Genomic DNA, 19,980 nt, shown 5'->3' with positions numbered 1-19,980 from the left:
GTTGTCTGATATAACGTCAATATATATATATATATATATATATATATATATATTCTTAGTCTTCATTTTTTATCTTCTAAGACACGGAGCAGACTTTCTCAATAAAAGAATAAAAACTAAATGAATTCATAACTACTAAGAGGGGGAGAAAATGTAAGGTTATTAAACAGTAACAGTTGAGTTCACAATGGAAACTGGCTTTAATAAGAGAGTGTCTGAGGGGGGTCAGAGGTGAGTTAGGACTGGATTTGGTCCAATTACCCGGACCTCTGGGAGCCTGCAGTGATTTCATAAACTGCACTGAGTGGAAGAAAATGAAAAAAGATTTTGACAATTATGCATCAACTTTGAGGTTAAACTGAAGACCCATAATATTGAGGAAATTACCCAACACTAAATCCATCAAGATCTCGATCGGTATCATAAAAAATAGTTGATTTCACCGGAAAATCTTCTACCCGTTTAAGCATATTAAATAGTTAGTTAGTGAGATCAGATGATGCCTTATTTAGTTGGAATAAATATCCGAGAGTCAAATGCACTGTAGGGCCTTGTCACACCAGGACTTGAAACAGCGGATATTGTTGCGGAATAAATCCACTCCAATAGAATCAGTATCGACCAGTTAGGGGACGTAGAGTCCAAAATAGAGGTAGCTGTAAAAAAGTAAAAACAGTTCTTCACCAATGGTGTGGGGAGGGTAATGAGACCGGAATCGATGGATTAAATAGGATTTTGCTAACTGACCGTTACTAAACTCGATAGCCGGCCCCCGACTTCGTATGGGAGGTAATGGTGTGAAACGGTCAACAAAATGCCAAACAGGAGAGAGAAAATAGACTGGCTAGCTAGTTAGCAGTTAGCTCGCTAGCCACCAACAAGCCCTGCGAGCGGCCTAGTAGCTACGTCACCAACTTGAGAAGAACACCTACTACACACAGCCGATGACAACAGGCTCAAAGACCAAACTACAGTGCGCTGCGATGATTATCAGGTCGTTTCGAAGCTGTGTTAGTTTGACCTCCATTGAGTCGTCATCTTCCTCCGTATAGATAGGAAGCATACAACAGGGGAGGTTGAGGGGAGTTTTTTCTCTCACGCACGCACGCACGGCCTTTTCCTCTCCCACAAGCCACCGTCCTTTACATAAGACCCCTGTTGGTGGTAGGCAAACACGGGAAGGTGTGATCTGGCCCTGACCCCGTTCTGAAAATGGAAACATGGATCCACACTTGTGTCATGCTTCCATTCCAAAACCTCTCATTTCGGCGCATTGATGGAGAGTGACGGCGCGGACGTCAACCGAGGAGAAAGACAGACGCAGCGGGAAAGAGAGGATACACATTTCACGGGTACGTTTATGTGTTTAGTTCTTGTAATTGCATGTCAACAACTTGTCAGGTAATAATTCACACCCATCAAAGTGGAATAAATCCAACCCCGGAAACAAGACTCCGGCAAATATATCGCAGTCACTCAATTTCTTTCGGCCAGTGTCTACTGTCCACTTCCACTGACTACAGGCATGATTGCCGTTTCCCAATGAGCTAATTTAAGTAGATAATAGCCATTTTTCCACTCGACTCCTTCTCCCTTTTTGCATTTGATCCCTCTCCGCAGTTCTTAGCCCATTTCACATGGGTGGTGATGAGAGGCCGCCGCTGACTCACGGTTGACATTTACTGACACACTGCAGGATCCTCTTGGAGGCTGCTGACTCTTGAGAGTTCACAGCATGTGGTCCTAAAGGGCCCACATTTTTGTTTTGTTGTTTCTGCAAATCATTTGCAAAGTAATTGCAATTTTCGAGTCTGCTTTGCCACCTTTCAGACAGGGACTGTTTTCAGTTCATTCTAGAGCAATGTGAAAATGTTTGGCTTCTGCTGCGGTTTCAACTCCTGCCATTATGGCAAGCAGTGAGAAAGAAACAGTGAATTTGAGAGTTGGCATAATGCATACTTGCAGGTTGAGTAGTGGCTACCATTGGATGTGGCTGCACAACCATTGGTAGCAAATTGGAAACAAAGAGAAAAGTTTAAAGCTTGAACTCTCATTCCACAATGTTGTTACTACAATGTTGTTATATAACAAGAATGCGACAAAAAACAAGTGCGTCTCCATTCACCTGTTTTTTATGCACAATAAAACACATGCATGGAAATAGCAAAAATTTGAAAAACAAAAAGGAATAATGCACAAAAAGTTCCAGGTGGCAAAGTTGGTGTATCAGTAAAAGTCAAATGCGACAAAGTGCAATGGAAACTAACTTTGCCATGCGGACAGGGAAAAATGGAGAACTTTGAAGAGCTATGAGAAAGTGGGTTTGTGGCGAGATTTGTCTGCAAAAAGTCGAACCTCTGGTTCAGTTGCTTAAATGTAACTACACCTTTAGGGATAGCAGACCAGACGAAGCTCATATCAGTTATTTTTGGAATGGCCCTTTAGGGAGCGCTTTTGTTTCAGTACTATTGCTCTGTCGCCAGGTAATCAAACCTGGAAGGAAAACAATGAGTCTGTAATAAAAGGCCACGCTGCATTATTTGTCATTCATGTGAAAAAACCTGCAAAACGACTGATACGGTACTTGAAATAAATAAAAACCTTTCTTTTCATTCCAAAGAAAACAAAAAGGAGCTACCCGATTGGCAGAGGAGGTCATGACGCTGCTGGAGACGTTGATGATGACAAAACCTGTGCGTGTGTGTGGGAGAGTGAGTTTCCCTCGTCCGGAAGACGCTCGAACAGAGTGCCACCTATTGACGGAGCGCTGATCTCATTATGAAACTTAATAGTATAGATTTAGAGGGAAGGCTCCACAGTAAGGTGACAAAGAGAGCGAGCGGGAGATTGAGCGAGCAAACAAGTGTAAGTGTAAGTGTAAGTGTGTGTTAGTGGGCAAGCAGTGAGTGTGTGGGTGCGAATGAACGAACGAGTGTGACCGACTCACTGAGTAAGAGACTAAGTGACGAGGTGTGAGAGAGGAGAAACAGAAGGAGGCAAGGGGGGGAGGAGGGAAAGCGAGCAGGAAGTGAGTGAGAAAAGGATGGAAAGGTGAGAGGAAGAAGGAATGGTTGGAGAATATAGAGAAGGAGGGATGTGGGTGTGAAAACAAGAACAAATGGACAGACAGGAAAAGATGCATCTGGAGAGACAGACAGACAGATTCTCATGGGAACTGGCCTATTTTATGGATATAAACACGGGAGCTGCATCACATTGATGCCTTAGAACAAAAAAAACAATTAGCCCAAATAAGTACACTGCAGATTGGATGTTCTGATTCAAAACTACACAATCGGTCTGCCACCTGTCTATCACCATTGCAGATTAAAAACACACATCTATGGTTCATCCACACAAGTGTTTTTATTCATTGTTCCTAGAATAAATATTTTCTCAGGACTGTGTTTGTGTACTCCGATTGCTTCTTTGCACCCGTTAGAGTGCGATCACGTAAGCATGTAAAACAGAAAAAATGTTTGCATGTAAATTAAGCTAAATTTAAATGTAATCTCGGTATGAAATCGCATGGTATGACGTAAAATGTAGTATGTAGTACGATTCAACTGTAGCCAAGAAACGGCCCGATGCATACCACATTAGCACGACTTTGTGAGCACGAGACAGGAGCTTACTGGACAGCCCCAGAATGCATTGCATTTCTTACAAATTCTTACATGAATTAACCTGATGGATAAAAATGACTTTCGAAAGATTGCGTGAATGTTCCGGTCCAGTTAAGAGGAAGAAAACGTGGGATCTAACATAAATGAAAAATTGTAATGTAAATAGTGAATGATATTCATTTGCCTATAAAAGAATGCACGTACAACAGTTCTCATTCAGCGGTGACGCCATGATCAGTCACTGGTAATGGCAAACATGGCCGTCAGTTTAGTCGTCAGTATGCAATGCACACTGATTGAGAAAGTAGTACGCAGCACGTTAGCACGTGGTTTAAAACTCCCTTATTTAGCTATCTTAAAACTGGCAAGTAAAAATATTTACTGGCCTGCATTGTCTTTTCACATCTCCACCATTTAATCTATTCAAAGGCCTTGCACACGGACACAGCTGTTTTTCAATATCCCCACTGATTGCACCTCTGCTCAGGCTGAAGTTAGGCAGAGGCAACGGGCCTTTTTCTCTTTCTGTTCACAGCACACATTTGGACTGTCTTCATAGGAGAGGCACAGGTGTGACTGATAACACTAACGAGGGCTATGTCTCCGCCCCCCCCCGGTGAGAGTGACAGTGAGCAAGCGGGCAGGATGACGGGGCCCCCGAAAGCGACGCGTGCTAAATGGAATCCAGCCGCCAACGATTGGATTATTTACACCTGTGCTTTTCCTACAGGTCAAAATGTCTCCGGGAAAACGATGACCAAAAGGTGTGAGTCGCTCAACCAAACTAACAGAACTAACAGAGGGCTGTGGGAGCGCGTGTGCACGCCCGAGTCCCGAGAAGATGTCTAATCAGGACGCACAAGTGGAAACACCTGTGTGGGCGAGGATATAAAACAACTCCAAATGAGCGGAGGCCCGTCAGACGCTTTGCTGTGATTTCTCCCTGGGATGCACGAGCCTTCTGCTAAAATGTGCACTGTATGCATGGCGGGATTGCCGCGCCATCGAGAGAACAAGCGCGCTTCACAAATGACATCTTGCTATTAAGCAAATGAGATGTTTGTGCTGAAGGGAGGCGTGTGTTTCTGTGTGCATGTGATTAGAGGAGGAAATTAGAACATTTCTCATTCTGGAGGATCTCGCTACGACTCCATTGGAGACAGTGGAGGAGGTTGGCATGATTGAGCTACTTATGAAGCACACACACACACACACACACACACACACACACGAGTGGGCTCCGCCAGCTACTTGCAGTCTTGCCAGCGGAGTGACCATGTAAAATCTGGCGTTTCGTGACATTTCCAACATGACATTTGTGGGACCATCTGTGAGGGCCAACTGGCCCGTGTCAAAGACAAAACACCTAACTGCCCACTGCGAACCACTCGCACTCATCATATCCTATTCAGATTGTCACCTTTATTTATCATGCAATAGATACATAGTATAAAACACCACAATGTCTGGTTTCTCAAGGAATCTGTGGGATTTTTTTCTATTCTTTTTTTATTATATAATTATAGAATGTAATTAATAACATGTCACGAGTGGAATGAACAGACAGTAGCAGCATTAATAAAAAAAAATAATAATCGACAGCGTAGTTTGGTCAGAAGTTGGCGCTATAGACTACGCTGATGTAATCAGCCAGTAAACAGAGAAGAAGAAACAAAACAAGTCGCCTTGGCCATCTAACAAAAGAGGTCAATGGATCGATGCCTTCAGGAATGTTCCAACTGGTCAAGTTTTAAGTGTCCTTTCATGTCAGCTAGTATGACAGTATTTATTTTGCCTTTTTAAATGCGATGCATCCAAAATGTGCATCAAAATACGCAAATGGGAACAGGGCGTGGTTCCAGGCACTACTTGTTTTACAATGCGTGATGCGGCCTGTAAAAAAGAAGGAAGTACAAAAGGTATTTCCAACGGAAGTAAAACAAAATATCATCCTGACCACAGATATATGACCAGAATATATACGCTGACTATCTCCTGCAGAGCTAGTTGACTGCAGCTACATGCAGCCTCATAATGTATTACTCTAACATGACGGGGATACATTCTCTCAAAGGATGCCTTGTTACAGAATGTAACAAAAGAACAGCAAAAAATAAAAAAACTGAGAGAACACAGGGTTTTATCTCACTCTTCCTTGTCCCTTTTTCTGTCTTCCTACATACATCTATCTCACCCTCCCTCTGCCTGTCATCCGCCCTGATCCCCTTCCACACTTCCCTCCGCCTCATCACCATCAATGTCATCTCTCCCGCCGCCCTCTTCTTCTTTCCTCTGTCCTACCCAATCTGTCTCTCCCCCCCCCTCTCCGTCCTCTCTCCCCTCTTTACCCCACCGCTTTGTCAACACAGTTCGCTGACCCGCCCTGACAAAGATCCAAACAAACACACAGCGGCCCCCACCAGCCCACGGTGACCTTTACATGCTAGATTATGTGGCTAATTCAATCAAAATGATGCAGTGGCTAATGGGGAGGGGTGCTATCTAATTGACCCACTGCTGTGCCACATTATTCCACATTTAGGAGTGAACAACGGAGTCGGAAAGGTGGAGGGATTGGAAGAGAAATGGATGAGAACGAAGTGCCATCACAGGATGCATCCATCTTTTTTATCCATGTAATCCATAAACCCATCCATCCGTTGGCAGGCAGTCAGGTGGAGAGGCATTCAGGGACACCGACTCACGCTGGCAGAAAGACAACCAGACCAGACACACCGCCTGCCACATCTCTAGTTCCTGAGAGATGTATTATTGACAAATAAATCTCTCATCTAACAGTCTAACAGGCTTCCGCTGACCTGTGTGTGTGTGTGTGTGTGTGTGTGTGTGTGTGACTCTTGCATACCTGTCATGATATTCTGTTCCATTCATGTCTGTGGTCACAAAAACAAGCTACTTAGCCGACCCGTTCCTGCAGGTTTTTCATCATTAAGCACATACATATACCATATACTAGGTATATATATATATATATATATATATATATACACACACATTGTATACTTATAAAGACGACACAGCCACAGCCAAAAAGTCGCATACATGACGCCATAACTCTCTCTGAAGCTGAGTGTTTCGTACCAGGAAGTACTCACACAAACTCTTCTCGTCTTGCATTCGTCCTCCTGGCTGAGAAAGCGAGTCGCCATGTTTCTGCCGTACGTTGTGCAAAACGACAACACTATGACAAACTGAGACGTTCTTGACTTGCAAAATTGTCTTTTGGATTGACCAACATCATATGTGTAATTCATGGCACAATTGTAACAGAATCAAATTAATATTTGTCTCTCGCCGTTGACTTTGCCTCCCTGTAACATGAAATTAGTAAACAGAGCCTCATGTTGGAACATTGTATCCAGGTCGCATCAAACATCCGTGGCTTGGTACAGTGAGATATCTGAATAATAATGGACTGAACAAATTCCTGTGAGATCACGGTGACATATCGAGAGTTCTCTCAGTTATCTGCAGGTGACCGGGATTCAGACCTAAATACCTTTCTCGGGAGCAGCGAGTGAGTCCGGTCTGAGAATGCAGACCTGTGGGCTAACGAACTGCATCCGATAGTTTGTTCGTTGGTCACGGTGTTATGGGTTGAGTTGGCAGTTTGAGTCTAACTTCAGATTCCCTTGCTGACGACCAGAGGGGGCTCACTCACTTCGCGCACAAGACTTCAAAAGGAACAATGTGTGAATATGCACTCAAATGCACCCTTTGTGTGAGCACATTTGACGCAGAGAAAAATCTGTCTGCTCCTGTCAAGGTTCCCAACTGGATAGATCGGACTGACAGACAATATGTGCGTGCTAGTTTGGAATTACACATTTGTGTTATTTCTTTTGTTGTTGAAGGTCTGCCAGTTTACTTTCACCGCCCTTTTTCCTGAGCTGGGGCGGCCCAGTGGTTTAATCAAGAGAAGCAGCCGGGGGGAAGGGATAGCGGGGCTCCTTTACAACTCACCGGCTAACAGGGCTAGCCTGGCAGCTTCACACGGGGACAACAAGACAGGTGGTAAACAGACGGGCTGGCAAAGTATACACAGAGAAGAGGCACACAAGGTTAGCGACAATGCTGAGAAAAAAAGCCAGAGCGCTGTCCATAATGACAAAAGCATACATGCGCAGACATGGATCAAAGGCATGAAATGACTACCATGTTGTAAGATCTTTAAGACTTGTAAGGGCCCACCCCACAGAACACTCTGAACATGCTTAACAGAAGTGTGTAGTGTAAAGGTCCCCTGTCCTGCACACCTGTGCTCCCTTTTATCAGCTGTGCCCTGCTGCTCACCTCCACAGCTGCACCCTGCCTATTAGAGTCCTGAGTCTGTCAGCTGGTTGAAGCCTGTGTTGATTACAAAGCTCCCTCAGGAGTACGTGGCCGGTCTCAGCTGTTTGCTCCATGCAATGCAACCGGGATGTGATGACCTTTTGTCTGGGAGTTTTTAAAAAAAATATGTTTTCTTGTGAATCGCAGGACCGAATTGCACAACTTTGAGTACCATATATTTCATACAGCTGGAGACAAAAATGAACAACACACAAATGCAGAGACAACAGTAACTTGTGAAAATGAACACTTCCTGGATGACTGACGTAACAGAAAGACTTAAACCCTTGAGTAAACAAAGCCTGGAGAAAAGTCACTGCACAAACCACCTCCACTGTGACAGGTGATTTCACTCTTTTTATTTGAGCTTTCAATCGTAGTGGTAGTGGTAGTTAATGTCAATGATATTTCTTAGTGGGAAACCTATTTTTAGTCATATTTGTTAATATAATACTTATATGTTACGTTGAATTTGAGGACCCCATGTAATTATCAGGGAATCTCTCCTTACCTTCACCTTCTATCAGACACACTGGCCAAATTAGAATTTCGGCCAGTGTGTCTGCTTTAATGTACGATTGCATGAACCGCCGTCCAGACACCAATGGACTCTAAGGCGTCGTAAAACACACTTTTTAACCTCAAAAACAAGTGTTGATGAATGCAGGCAATCACTCGCTGTTATTTATATAAAAGGTACAAAAGGTGTTCTGAGACTGCGAGTCATTGCAGTCCAACCAGAAAATGGTGCAAAACAAAAAACTCAAACTAAGACATTTATTCTCAAGAATTGATTGTCAACAGGATCAGGTCTTTAGTGGCAATTTTGAAGGATGTAATTATCCCCAAAGGAAGCCACAGTGGGTGTTTTTGCAAATGAAAAGGGCAGTCGGATTTCAATTTGTAGACACATTTTAATGCCAGGTGACAAACATCACGCAATCTCTACCATCTTGATCAAAGATGCATTGGTGCGTTGTGTAAAATGGGTCACTGCTGCCACACAGATACACCAGCAGGCAGACCATTTCAGTCGGAGAGACAGAGAGGCGGACAGGGAAAGTTGTGACAGATTAAGTTTGTCCCCTGTGCTGTTCATACTGTTGGCAACAGGAGACGCAGATGAATATGCAGGAGGAGAGACAGACATTCAGTGAAACATATTTATTGAGACATGTGAGATATGTGAGTTGTGTGTCACCTCTGCTAACCACAGCTGAATTTCACACATACGCAAACATCCATTCAACACACACACACACGCACACTCACACACACACACGCTTCAAGCACATGCGCAGACCCCAAAGTCCACAGTCTCACGTTTAGGTGCGTGCGGACTCGCACACAAACACGGCAGCACTCATCCTATCGCTCTCACCTCCGACGGTTGCTAAGCAACAGCAACTATCCACAGATTGTTTACAGAGCGAGTAATATAGTTGATCTCGAAGGGGAGAGGAGACAGAGACAGATGACACAATCTCCTCAGATGGAAAGATAAAAAGAATAAAAGGGGAAGGGTGGTGCGTCCCCTCCGCAGTGATGCAACCGGTCGTGCGTTATGAAAGATGAAAAGAATGCTTTATGATTTTAATACTGTGCTGCTAATCCAAATACATCTGTCAAGACGGCTGGAGACACACGGATTCACTGCCATGCATCATCCTTGTTTTGGGTAACCCTGAGGGCCAGAGAGATGAAACCCCATCTGAACTTCCCTCTTCAAAATGCAGCAGGATCCAGTAAAAGCACAGAGTCGCCAGTATGATCGAAGAAGATTCAATAGATTACGATTGTCAAAGTTTTGATATGTTCTTGATGGTTATGCTTCCGTTACTAGGTGTTCAGGTGGAAAATATCAGTGCTTAAAGCTACAATGAGGAACTTTCATTTTGTGTTGTTTTTGGCGGTCCCTGTGGACAAAAGCATTAGTGTTTCTGAGCACCAGAGTCCCTTTAAGAAAACTTCTAATTTGACTGCAGCAGGGTGACCGTGTGCCCTGCTCAGTCCTGGTTCTGACAAGCATTATGAATATCTATATAGAAACAGACGGTCATCTCGCTGATGGCCTCATTTACTTGTGTAGGTCATATCGAGCCATCAGCATTAAATTGATGTTTCATAAAAAGCTCCTCCCAGTAACTCCCAGTTTGGTGGATTTGAGCAACCGATGCTAAATATGACACTACATAGCAGTTAACAAGATTCAACAACCCTAGAAAGTTATCATGGCCACAATCATTGCATCTACCAATTACAGGTAAAAAAATATATAATGTGTTGCTGGTCTCATTAAAAAGGGATGAGTGGCATGCGTATTTACAGACAAGTGGTGCTTTCTGTCTGAACATCGCATGACTTTGAGTGTCACTGATTTTTTAATTTGATTTAGCGGAAACAACCCCTTGCATATGCTACTGCTTTGCATTTTCATGTGTAGTCAGGCTAAATGCCATTTGGAAGTTGGCCAGGGTTTATAAGCGAAAAGGATTAATCAGTAGCTCAACCCGTGCCTCCAGGTAAGTAGTTTGAGCAATAATTTCCATTTCAATGGCTCTCCAAAATGAGATTAAATGCCTAAACATGATCTTCAGCACATTATGCCACAGGTAGGCGTTCTGTCTCCGCCCTTCAGTTATTAAACATCCTGAGCTAGATTCTCAGATTTCCTTATCTGTTGGTCTTGGTGAGGTTTCTCTGGTGCGACCCCATGTTTTAGTTTTCTCCTCATGTAGCAAAGTGAACTAAATCACTAAATGTAAGACAATTGAGAAGGGTTGAAATTGGTAAAATTTGCGGCGGATAGTTTCACTCACATGACCGTGTTGATTCCCGAAAGCTGCTGGAACATCTGAAGACCGCAGCCCACCAGGAGGGCTCGCCGAGTGGGGGCGTAGGTCAGCATCCTCCAAATCACAGGGCCTTCTGCAAACACAAGCAAAGGCACAGCAGAAGCTCATTTTGAAATACAGCATGTCTGCAAAAATGACACGTAGGCCCAAACAGAGGTTCACTCCAACACCAGCTAACCACCGTACCAAGAACCAAACCGCTGATGCTAACAAGAACAGCATAGTGTTGGTATTGATGTTTCTGATTTATGAGTCTGAGACATGTGCTTATATTTTTTGCTACTCTCAAGTCTGTACTTTAAATCCTATGCTACCACCAGAAACTGCTTATAGGTTAACACAAGGCTCCAGGAGGATACTACTCCTTGCCAAGAAATATTCCAGCACATAGGCGCTCATAAAACCTTAACGTGTTGCTTTGACACTTTTTTGTTTGTATGCATTAAACAAATACAATATGACGTGTTGATTGGTGAGCTTTAGAGGGTCTCGTAGGCGGAAACCAAAAATATCCAGATTGTTTTTTTTTCAAATTGCCCACCTCCGTGACAACAACCATCTGCCCTCCTGATATTTCTTCACAGAGGCTTTGTTGGCTCCAGGGATGCTGCGCTGTTACTTTGACCTCTGATCTCTGGTGCTGGAAAAAGTTTTAAAAGGAATGTCCCTCTTGAAGATCAGCGTAGCTGCCTTTTTTTTCCTATTTTTCAGATGGTAGATATCTCAGTTTGGGATAAATACTAATATTTGAGTCCCCAATTGGCTCAGCAACGGAGCGCAAACTGTGATTTCCAGCACACAAAGACAGAGCCGTCCTCGAGGAGGAGAAGTTTTAATGGGATGAGAGAGCGGCTGGACAGGCACAAAGCTGTCGGATAAAGAGGGATCAGACAAACAAGTCTGAACACACACAGGGAAGAAAGACACAGGTAGGATGTTGGGGCCACTGTGTGACTGTGCAAACACACTGCACACACAAACGTATCATAAAATAAGGCTGATGAGCCTGCACATATGAAATGACACACACAGACACAAACAGGCTGATTATTTGGGAGCAGCTGTGTGTGGGAGGACTCTGGACCAGTGAACATCTCCTTTAGCAGCAAGAAGACCAGAGTCTGTAAAGGAAGCTCCTGCTGACACACAAACATACTCCAGCTTTGCTTTTCCACGGCCGACTTCTCAAGAGAAACGTTATCATCTTTGATTCCCCATGATTCTGAAATGCTGAAAGAGGCCTTTTAACTTTCAGCAAACCCTCCACATTTCCCCCTGCAGGAGCCACTCCTTGTCCATTTTAAAGAGACGCAGCTTTCAAAGAACCCTCTGAAGCTGCCTAATACATAACTTGAGTCTCAATTTAACACCTGAATTAAATGTGTACCACATAAACAGGTTCTGCATATTTTCTTCTATGTTTATGTTGTTAAGCTAGCAATCATTATGAGTTTGTTGCCTTATCTGCTACATGGACTCAGCTTCATCTTTCTGTTTAGGCTAATTCAAGGAAATGTATGTGTAATTATACCATCTGTTCCAAGAAAAATACAAGAGTGTGTTTATTGACTGGTCCCCAACTCTGATACCACACAGAAAAGTATTGCAAAATTAGCATGGATTGAAAATAGCTTTGAATGGATGCAGGCTTATTATATTATCCAGTGTCTCTATAGTAAATAAACAACAGATAGCTGAGGTAGTATGAGTGTGTTGCATCACAGAGCGATACAAATAGAATAGAGCATTGTGAACGCTAACTGTGTGTTTCTATCCACTAACTTCATACATCGGTGCCGTTGTAGCTGCAGTGAACACATGATGGCTGTGGTTGGAGGGTGCTGAAGTTAGATACAGCCATATAGGGTTGAATATATATACATAAGATTCAATATTGTCATCAGTACTTAAACTGAGCACTGATCTTTATTCATAGATAATTAGGTTAGCTTGTGGATTACAAGGATTTAAAGGGCACTCGTATAAGAAGTGTAAAATGTTTCTAAAGATGACAATATAAACCCAATGATTTCATAGAGATGTCATCAGGGGTTGAGATTAAGGCTTCACTTTTTTTGTAATTTGGGACAGGAGTTATAAAGATATGGGCATTTATCAAGCATGGGCCGTCTAATAAAATACACTATCCAAGTAAATTATGGGAAATGTCGTAACATGCTTGCCATACATAGATTAAAAGTCTCTTGTGTATCAACACTGAGTTTAGATGTATGATTGAGCCTGCTTGGCTGACACATATTTAGAAAAATAGCTTTAAAAAACGCAATTAATAGAAGCTTGTTTTTTTTTAAACGATAAGTACTTTGTTTTCTTGGTCAATAAGCTACTGTGTGTCTCCGTTTCAGCTTTCAAAGTCATTGTTTAATGTGAAGCATCGCTCTAACCGCAGACAGCGAAGAGGAAGTGATGCGTTTATGGGCTGAGCCATTTCCATGGCGCTAACGTGGTGGAGTTTTATTGGTCGATCCCTCGGGATCAGAGCAGAGGGCTGTTATCAGGATTAGCTGGCAGGGAAATCAGGATTCGTGGGCCGAAGACGACGACGGAGAGAGTGGAGACCTGATGGCTGCCTGAAGGAGAGCTAAATTTACTCGGCCAAACACACACAACCATGGAAACGCACACATAAACCTATTCAGATACAATCAATCATACAGACACACGTCTTACTGCCTGTCGCTGCCTTGGGGATTGACAAGGCAGGACGTATGTACGTCTTTCTACAAAGATCTAGAACGCAAATAGACGCATTCATGCACACTCGTATATGCCCAGAGACACTATTGCACAGGCACATACACGAAGGCTCACAAAACACCCATCTTCATCTCCTCAGCTGAACACCACGCAGCTGTAATTCAATCAGATGGGACATTGAAGAAGAAAGATGGCAAAGCAAAACAAGCCAGCCAGCTACCAGCGAGGCACAAGCGCGGTGATTAAGTCTCGCGGCGGCGCCGTGATTGCACGTCGTTGAACCTCTCCAACCGTATCTGCCTCGCTTCACTCCGCCTGCACTGCCTTTAAACTTCCAAGTGTGACACATTCAGGCGTGTAGATCACAGCGAGATGCGCGGACACAAGTCAGAACAAACCATGAGAGATGAGCACCGAATTTGATGTTAAAACCTAGATGGAGGCAGTACACACACACACACACGCACACACACAACAAAGGCATGACTCCCTTTTCATAAGTCAATCCTATAAGTCACATCTTATCAGCATTCCATCCAGCAAAGGCTGATCGCCACAAGACCACGGTGTGTTTGTAAAGTGAGCGAGGGAAGCTCGGGAGGTGTTTTTAATGAGAACCGGGCTCATCTCCTTTTGATATTCCCCCAAGGATCCGCCAATTAGCTCTCTTCCTCGGCTACCTGCTTTCGGGAGACACCCCGGCTTCAATCCCCGCGGCCAATTAGAGCGCCCGCTCGGCACCGTCGGATGTTTCTTTTTTATTCACGCTTATAAATATATAAATACACAGTTGAAATACACACTTTCCAGGAACATCGGCAAGAATCCATCCGCGAGACCTACGGTTACTGATTCTTATAATCCTTTGAAAATCAGTGATATAGATATGGGTCAATGCTGATGGGTGGGGGGGGCTGAACAATGTGCAATCAAGGAAACAAAGAGGGCCCAATAACCTCAGTGGATGGACGCACCGGAGGAATTAGGAAGAAAGAAGTGAGGGTATGCATCCATCCAATCACTGTGGCACAGTGGCTTGAAGCGGGCTTCGCTTGCATAACCGGGAGGGCTGCAGTTTGCACATGTTCTGCTTTACAGCCCTGTTTGAACGGTTGAGAAGGATTATGATCGCAGGCACTCTGGGGTGATGAAACCATTATGTTCAAAGTGGCCACTTACTTAATGCAGACTCTAGACTGCGCCAGTAAAGATTATTTTTAAATATGTATTTTACTGACCTAAAGAGAGGTTATAGCTCCGTGCACTACAGTCCTCCCGCTGCTCATAATGACTCAGAGATTCCTTCCTGGTGTTCTCTGCTGTGATGTGTCTGTTTATTAAAACCTGTATTTCTGTGTTGCCTGAATCGTTGGCGGCCCATAACATCCATTGGCCCGCTCTGACATCGAGTGGAGGCGTGGTATGTTGAGGGGAAGACAATCGAATCAGCTGAAGAAGATGCTGTCAAGCGGAGAAGCCGCGAGAGGCCGTGTTCGCTTGAGATGAGCGGGCCTCCGACACGTTTCAGGCCCGTTGTTTCCATAATGTCACGGAGAAGCTGTATGCTTCTTTTTTTGGGGGTGGCAGCACGGATCTTGATTGGTGCATCTTAAGTGGAGCTGATCAAATCTCGTCAGTGTCTGCAGAGGGGCGCAGCTGTGTTTATCTGAGGGCACCGAGGGGTCCAACAGTTGCCGAGCACCAGACAGACGCAGACGGACCGAGAGATGGATGAAATGAGTAACACACACACACACACACACACACAAAGCAAGGAACTTGAAGAGCAGAGAGAGAATACTTTGAATCAAAGCTTCGGAGTCTCGGTGTGAGAGTGAACCAAACCAGCTAATCGTATCAAAGGAGTGGATCAATCGAGCGCGGGAGGTTGCCTGTCAGTCTGCCGTGTTGCTTCTGTAGCCTGGAGGATAAGCAGAGGCTGAGGATACAGCGGCAGAGAGGCGCAGGAAAAGACATGGGAGGAGTAAAAAAATAATTAAAAGAAGCCAGAGAAGTTCATCCATTTTGGTTTGGAGAGTGCTGAGAATTCCCCACCTGGTTACGTAACCCCCGAATCAGATCATAGCGGCACAGCTACCTGGAGTTGAGAGGCGGCGGACATGACAGGGAGACGCAGTCATTTTTAAACCTCGTCTGATTTTCACACTGAGGTTTCTATTATTCAGCGGTTTGACGGCTTTCCGTCCGTCATCAAATGAGAAGTAACGCAACAAAAGAAAGTTTTTTTCTCTCCATTTCGTGAACAAAGGTTATTTCCTGGCCACTTCCCTGTCTACCCAGCACTGAAACCAGCATTACGCAACAATCTGCTGCTCTTGCCAGCTTGACCCAAAACTGGTGGGTAGTTAATCCTGAGGGACATGAGTAAAGAAGAGGAAAGAAATGTGTGTGCGTGTGTGTGTGTGTGTGTGTGTGTGTGTGTGTGTGTGTGTGTGCGTGTGTGTGTGTGAGAGAGAGACAGAGAAAGAAACGACAGGGCTTGATGGCCTAAGGGGAATAGGCAGAAATCCACACAAGCACACACAGAAACTAGGCACACACTTTCCATTTTATATCTCATCATATTATTTTGCAGTAGAAACCAATCTTTCTGGACACACACACACACACGCATGCACACGCACGCACACGCACACACGCGCGCACACACACACACACACACTGTGATATGCATTTCATAATAGCGCCATAACACATGGAAGATGTACACCACTGTGGGGGGGGGGGACGACTGCCTTTGAACAAAATATACACACAAATTACACACTCAAATACTGTATTCCTTTTCTTTTCACACTCCCCGGCTCATCTGGCATGGGGGGGGGGGGGGGGGTTCTTCTGCAGTATAAGCCAACTCCTGCGCCGCCTGAAATTCATTATCACGTATTTAATTGGTGACTGCCCCCCCCCCCCCCCCCCCCTCACACACACACCAAAAAAACCAAACATACTGCTCGAAAAAAGAGACTGATTCAATATCCATCAAGCCATGCAGGGCAGAGGGGGAAATCATGATAGATCTGCCATCGCACAACTCTCCTCGCTCAATTATTAATAAGCTGCTTAAAACCTACAGGGGAGAAGAGGAGCAGAGGAGCAGAGGAGAAGAGGAGCAGAGGAGCAAAGGAGCAGAGGAGAAGAGGAGAAGAGAAGAAGAGAAGAAGAGAAGAGGAGAAGAGGAGCAAAGGAGCAGAGGAGAAGAGGACCAGAGGAGAAGAGAAGAGGAGAAGAGGAGAAGAGGAGAGGAGAAGAGGAGCAGAGGAGCAAAGGAGCAGAGGAGAATAGGAGAAGAGGAGCAAAGGAGCAGAGGAGAAGAGGAGCAGAGGAGAAGACGAGAAGAGGAGCAAAGGAGCAGAGGAGAATAGGAGAAGAGGAGAAGAGGAGCAGAGGAGAAGAGGAGAAGAGGAGCAGAGGAGAAGAGGAGCAGAGGAGAACAGGAGCAGAGGAGAAGAGGAGCAAAGGAGCAGAGGAGAACAGGAGCAGAGGAGAAGAGGAGAAGAAGAAAAGAGGAGCGGAGAGGAGTGCAGAGCTCGGAGATGGAGGCTCTTTTGTTCTCTATTTGTCACTGTTGATGTTCCTCGCTGATTGTTCGGAGGCTCCACAGTGACCCACACAAACTCACTGGAGTTAGTCTTCGGACTGCTGACAAGTGTTATTTATAATCTTTTAAACGGCACCATCCCGTAGGCCCGGGAGAACCAGAGCCACGAGAACCAGAGCCACGAGAACCAGAGCCGGGAGAACCAGAGCCGGGAGAACCAGAGCCAGGAGAACCAGAACCAGAGCTCGCGGGGCAGAACGTGCCGCAGTAAAGGATCCACGGGGAACACAAAAGGAAAGTTCCTCCTCGTGGCTTTAATCAGACAAACTCACGGGAGGCTTTTTATGTCTCTGCGTGCAGTTTGAGTCCACTGAGATGGGGGAGTCTAATCAGTACATTTCTGACGAAGAAGGAAAAAATACATCTCGAATATATAAAATTATCCCTTTTTAAATAGACAGGAACAAAAGGTTGTTCCAGAAACACTCTCCCTGCTGCATTCCCCCCACCATGACTCAATATATCACAACGTCTACTGTATATCTATATGACAAAGCACACTACGTGGACTTGCACAGCGCCCTTCAGGTAGGGGCGCCTGTGGGTCAGTGGTTAGCAGGTTCAATCCCGTCACGGCCCGAGTCGATGTGTCCTTGAGCAAGATGCTTAACCCTGAATTGCTACGGTGTATGATTGTAAGTCGCTTTGGATAAAAGCGTCAGCTAAATAATATGAAATGTAAACGTCTCCCGGACCACTTAAAGCACTTTACATGTCAACATTCAGCCAATCACACACAGACTAAAGCACACTTTGATATGCGGACTGGAGGAGCCGGGGTACCCAACATGTTTGCCTCCCTACAGCTAAAATAACACATCAGCAGCTGAGTAAACCCGCTCACTGCCAGGACAGAAATGCAAGAAAAGAACACCAAGCCATAATTAATGAACAGCCTTTCAATTACCATTATATATCATTTTTTTGCGAAGCATCACAAGATATCACTAGTATCCTTGTATCTTTGTAAACAGATGGCGCACGCTTTGAATGCAGCCAGCGGTCCAATCTGTGTAGAAGGTGAGCGAGACCAACCCGGACTCACAAAGTGAGTGATGGGAGACATCACCGGTAAAAGAATCCGTTAAGCAGCCGGGGAGAGAGCTGTGATGTGCATTTCAAAAGCTGCAGAGATGACCTTCATGTGTGTCTGGGGTGGCGTGACTTGTGGTCTCAGTCTGATCTGGCTCTGCTGTCGAGTCCGAGTCGGTTTGATTGGTCCAATATGAGAAGAGAGGAGAGGGGATAAAAGGAAAAGAGAGGAGAGGAAAGAAGCAAAGCAAAGAAGTGGGCAAAAGAGGAAATGGAAAATGAGGAGAGGAATGGAGAGAGCAGGTTTAGATACTAAAAAAGAAGTAAATTAGAGGAGAGGAAAGAAAATATAGGTAAAGGAAGAGAGATTAGAGAAAGACAAGGAGGGGGAATGAAACAATAGGAAAGAATGGGAAAAGGAAGGATTTATCTGCTGTCACAAGGTTGGGGGGTGAAGAAGAGGAGGTGAGAGGAGAGCCACAGGGGGAGAGAGAACCTGTTGTCATTGGAAACAGCAGTTGGCTGGCTATATTTAACATGCTGCTGTTTTTAACTGCGTGGCATCTTAATAAGCTTTTTTAGTTCAGATAATTCGGCATCTACATATGGTATAAATAGCACTGGGGAGCCTCTAAATTAGCATCCACAATAACCACAGGGAGCAAAATATGATGTCACTGTCGAGAGAAAGAAAATGGATAATTCTTCTGAAATACAATTAAATACTTTGATGTTTCCCCGTTGAAGAAACTACTTCAGTGACACAGCAACTCTGCCAGAACGAGCAGCATCTCATGTCTGATTTCCAACTGTTCACCGGGAGGCAATGGGACCTTTTTTCCCATTTGATCTTGTCAAAATCTTTTTAAACACCGTCTCCTCTCTGAGTCACGCGTCTCCTCTTGTGTAATCGTCCTTGAGACCAACTGAGTGGGTTTACCGAACAATTGGACTACACAGCGCACAGCGGTTCACAGAGTACCCAGAGAGCCAAGAGACAATTAAGTCAACAAATCAATGTCTGATTGATCCATTCAAGCAACGTAATTTTTCAGTCAGTGCAAAAGATGTAGTGACAAATAGAGACAGGAACAAAAAACAAAAAAAACAAAAAGGGATTGTATTGAGATTCAAGAGGAAAACAACAGAAAAGTTAAGTTTCAGTGGAAAAGATACACGCTGCAACAGCGAGATATAGAGGGCGAATGAAGCACTCCTTTCAAACTTCTTATCGTACCTCTGAAGTGCTGGCGCTGTGATTTAAAGGAGGCCTCGAGGCATTTAAATGAGGAACAAGGAAACGGATGTGTGTTGAAGAGACAGCGAGATCTTCAAGAGATTTGTCTCCTGAAGCCAACTGGGCAGCTGTGATGAAAACACGGCTGTTAGCGCTGACTCCTCTCACATGTCGGGGAAAAGGTAGTCAGCGGTTATCACAACTAGCTATGATCCTTTCTCTATGCACAACGTGGTGTGAACACACGATGGATTATGAGTGGACATGGAAGGACAAGTAGTGCTGGAAGAAGGTGAAATTAACAAGACTCAAGGACGAAATGCTCCAAGGTTTGATGAAACCTTGGCGAACATGTATGCTAATGAATGTGCCTTCATGGGGGGGTTCCAGCTTTCGCAGCCATTCACAAACCTGTGAGACACACTCTCTCACACACACACACACACACACACACAAACACACACTCATCCATCTATCCATTCCCATTGGCCAGTAATAACATCTCTAGAGCCATTTCGAAGTCTGCTGGTAATCAAT

General features: G+C 44.6%; 1 protein-coding gene across 1 annotated transcript in view; it reads right to left on the bottom strand.

Annotated features, from left to right (window-relative positions):
• LOC117725953 (proton myo-inositol cotransporter-like) overlaps positions 1–19,980 on the bottom strand; it is a 49,197-nt gene that overhangs the window by 8,100 nt on the left and 21,117 nt on the right. Inside the window, exon 4 of the mRNA XM_034525863.1 lies at positions 10,799–10,907. Coding sequence (XP_034381754.1) covers positions 10,799–10,907 — 109 coding nt within the window. The remainder of the gene's footprint in view (positions 1–10,798; positions 10,908–19,980) is intronic.

The sequence above is a fragment of the Cyclopterus lumpus genome, chromosome 23 (assembly GCF_009769545.1).
Source record: "Cyclopterus lumpus isolate fCycLum1 chromosome 23, fCycLum1.pri, whole genome shotgun sequence".
Taxonomy (NCBI): Eukaryota; Metazoa; Chordata; class Actinopteri; order Perciformes; family Cyclopteridae; genus Cyclopterus; species Cyclopterus lumpus.
Note: the sequence above shows the minus strand (reverse complement) of the source record. Positions and strands in the feature narration are given on the sequence as shown.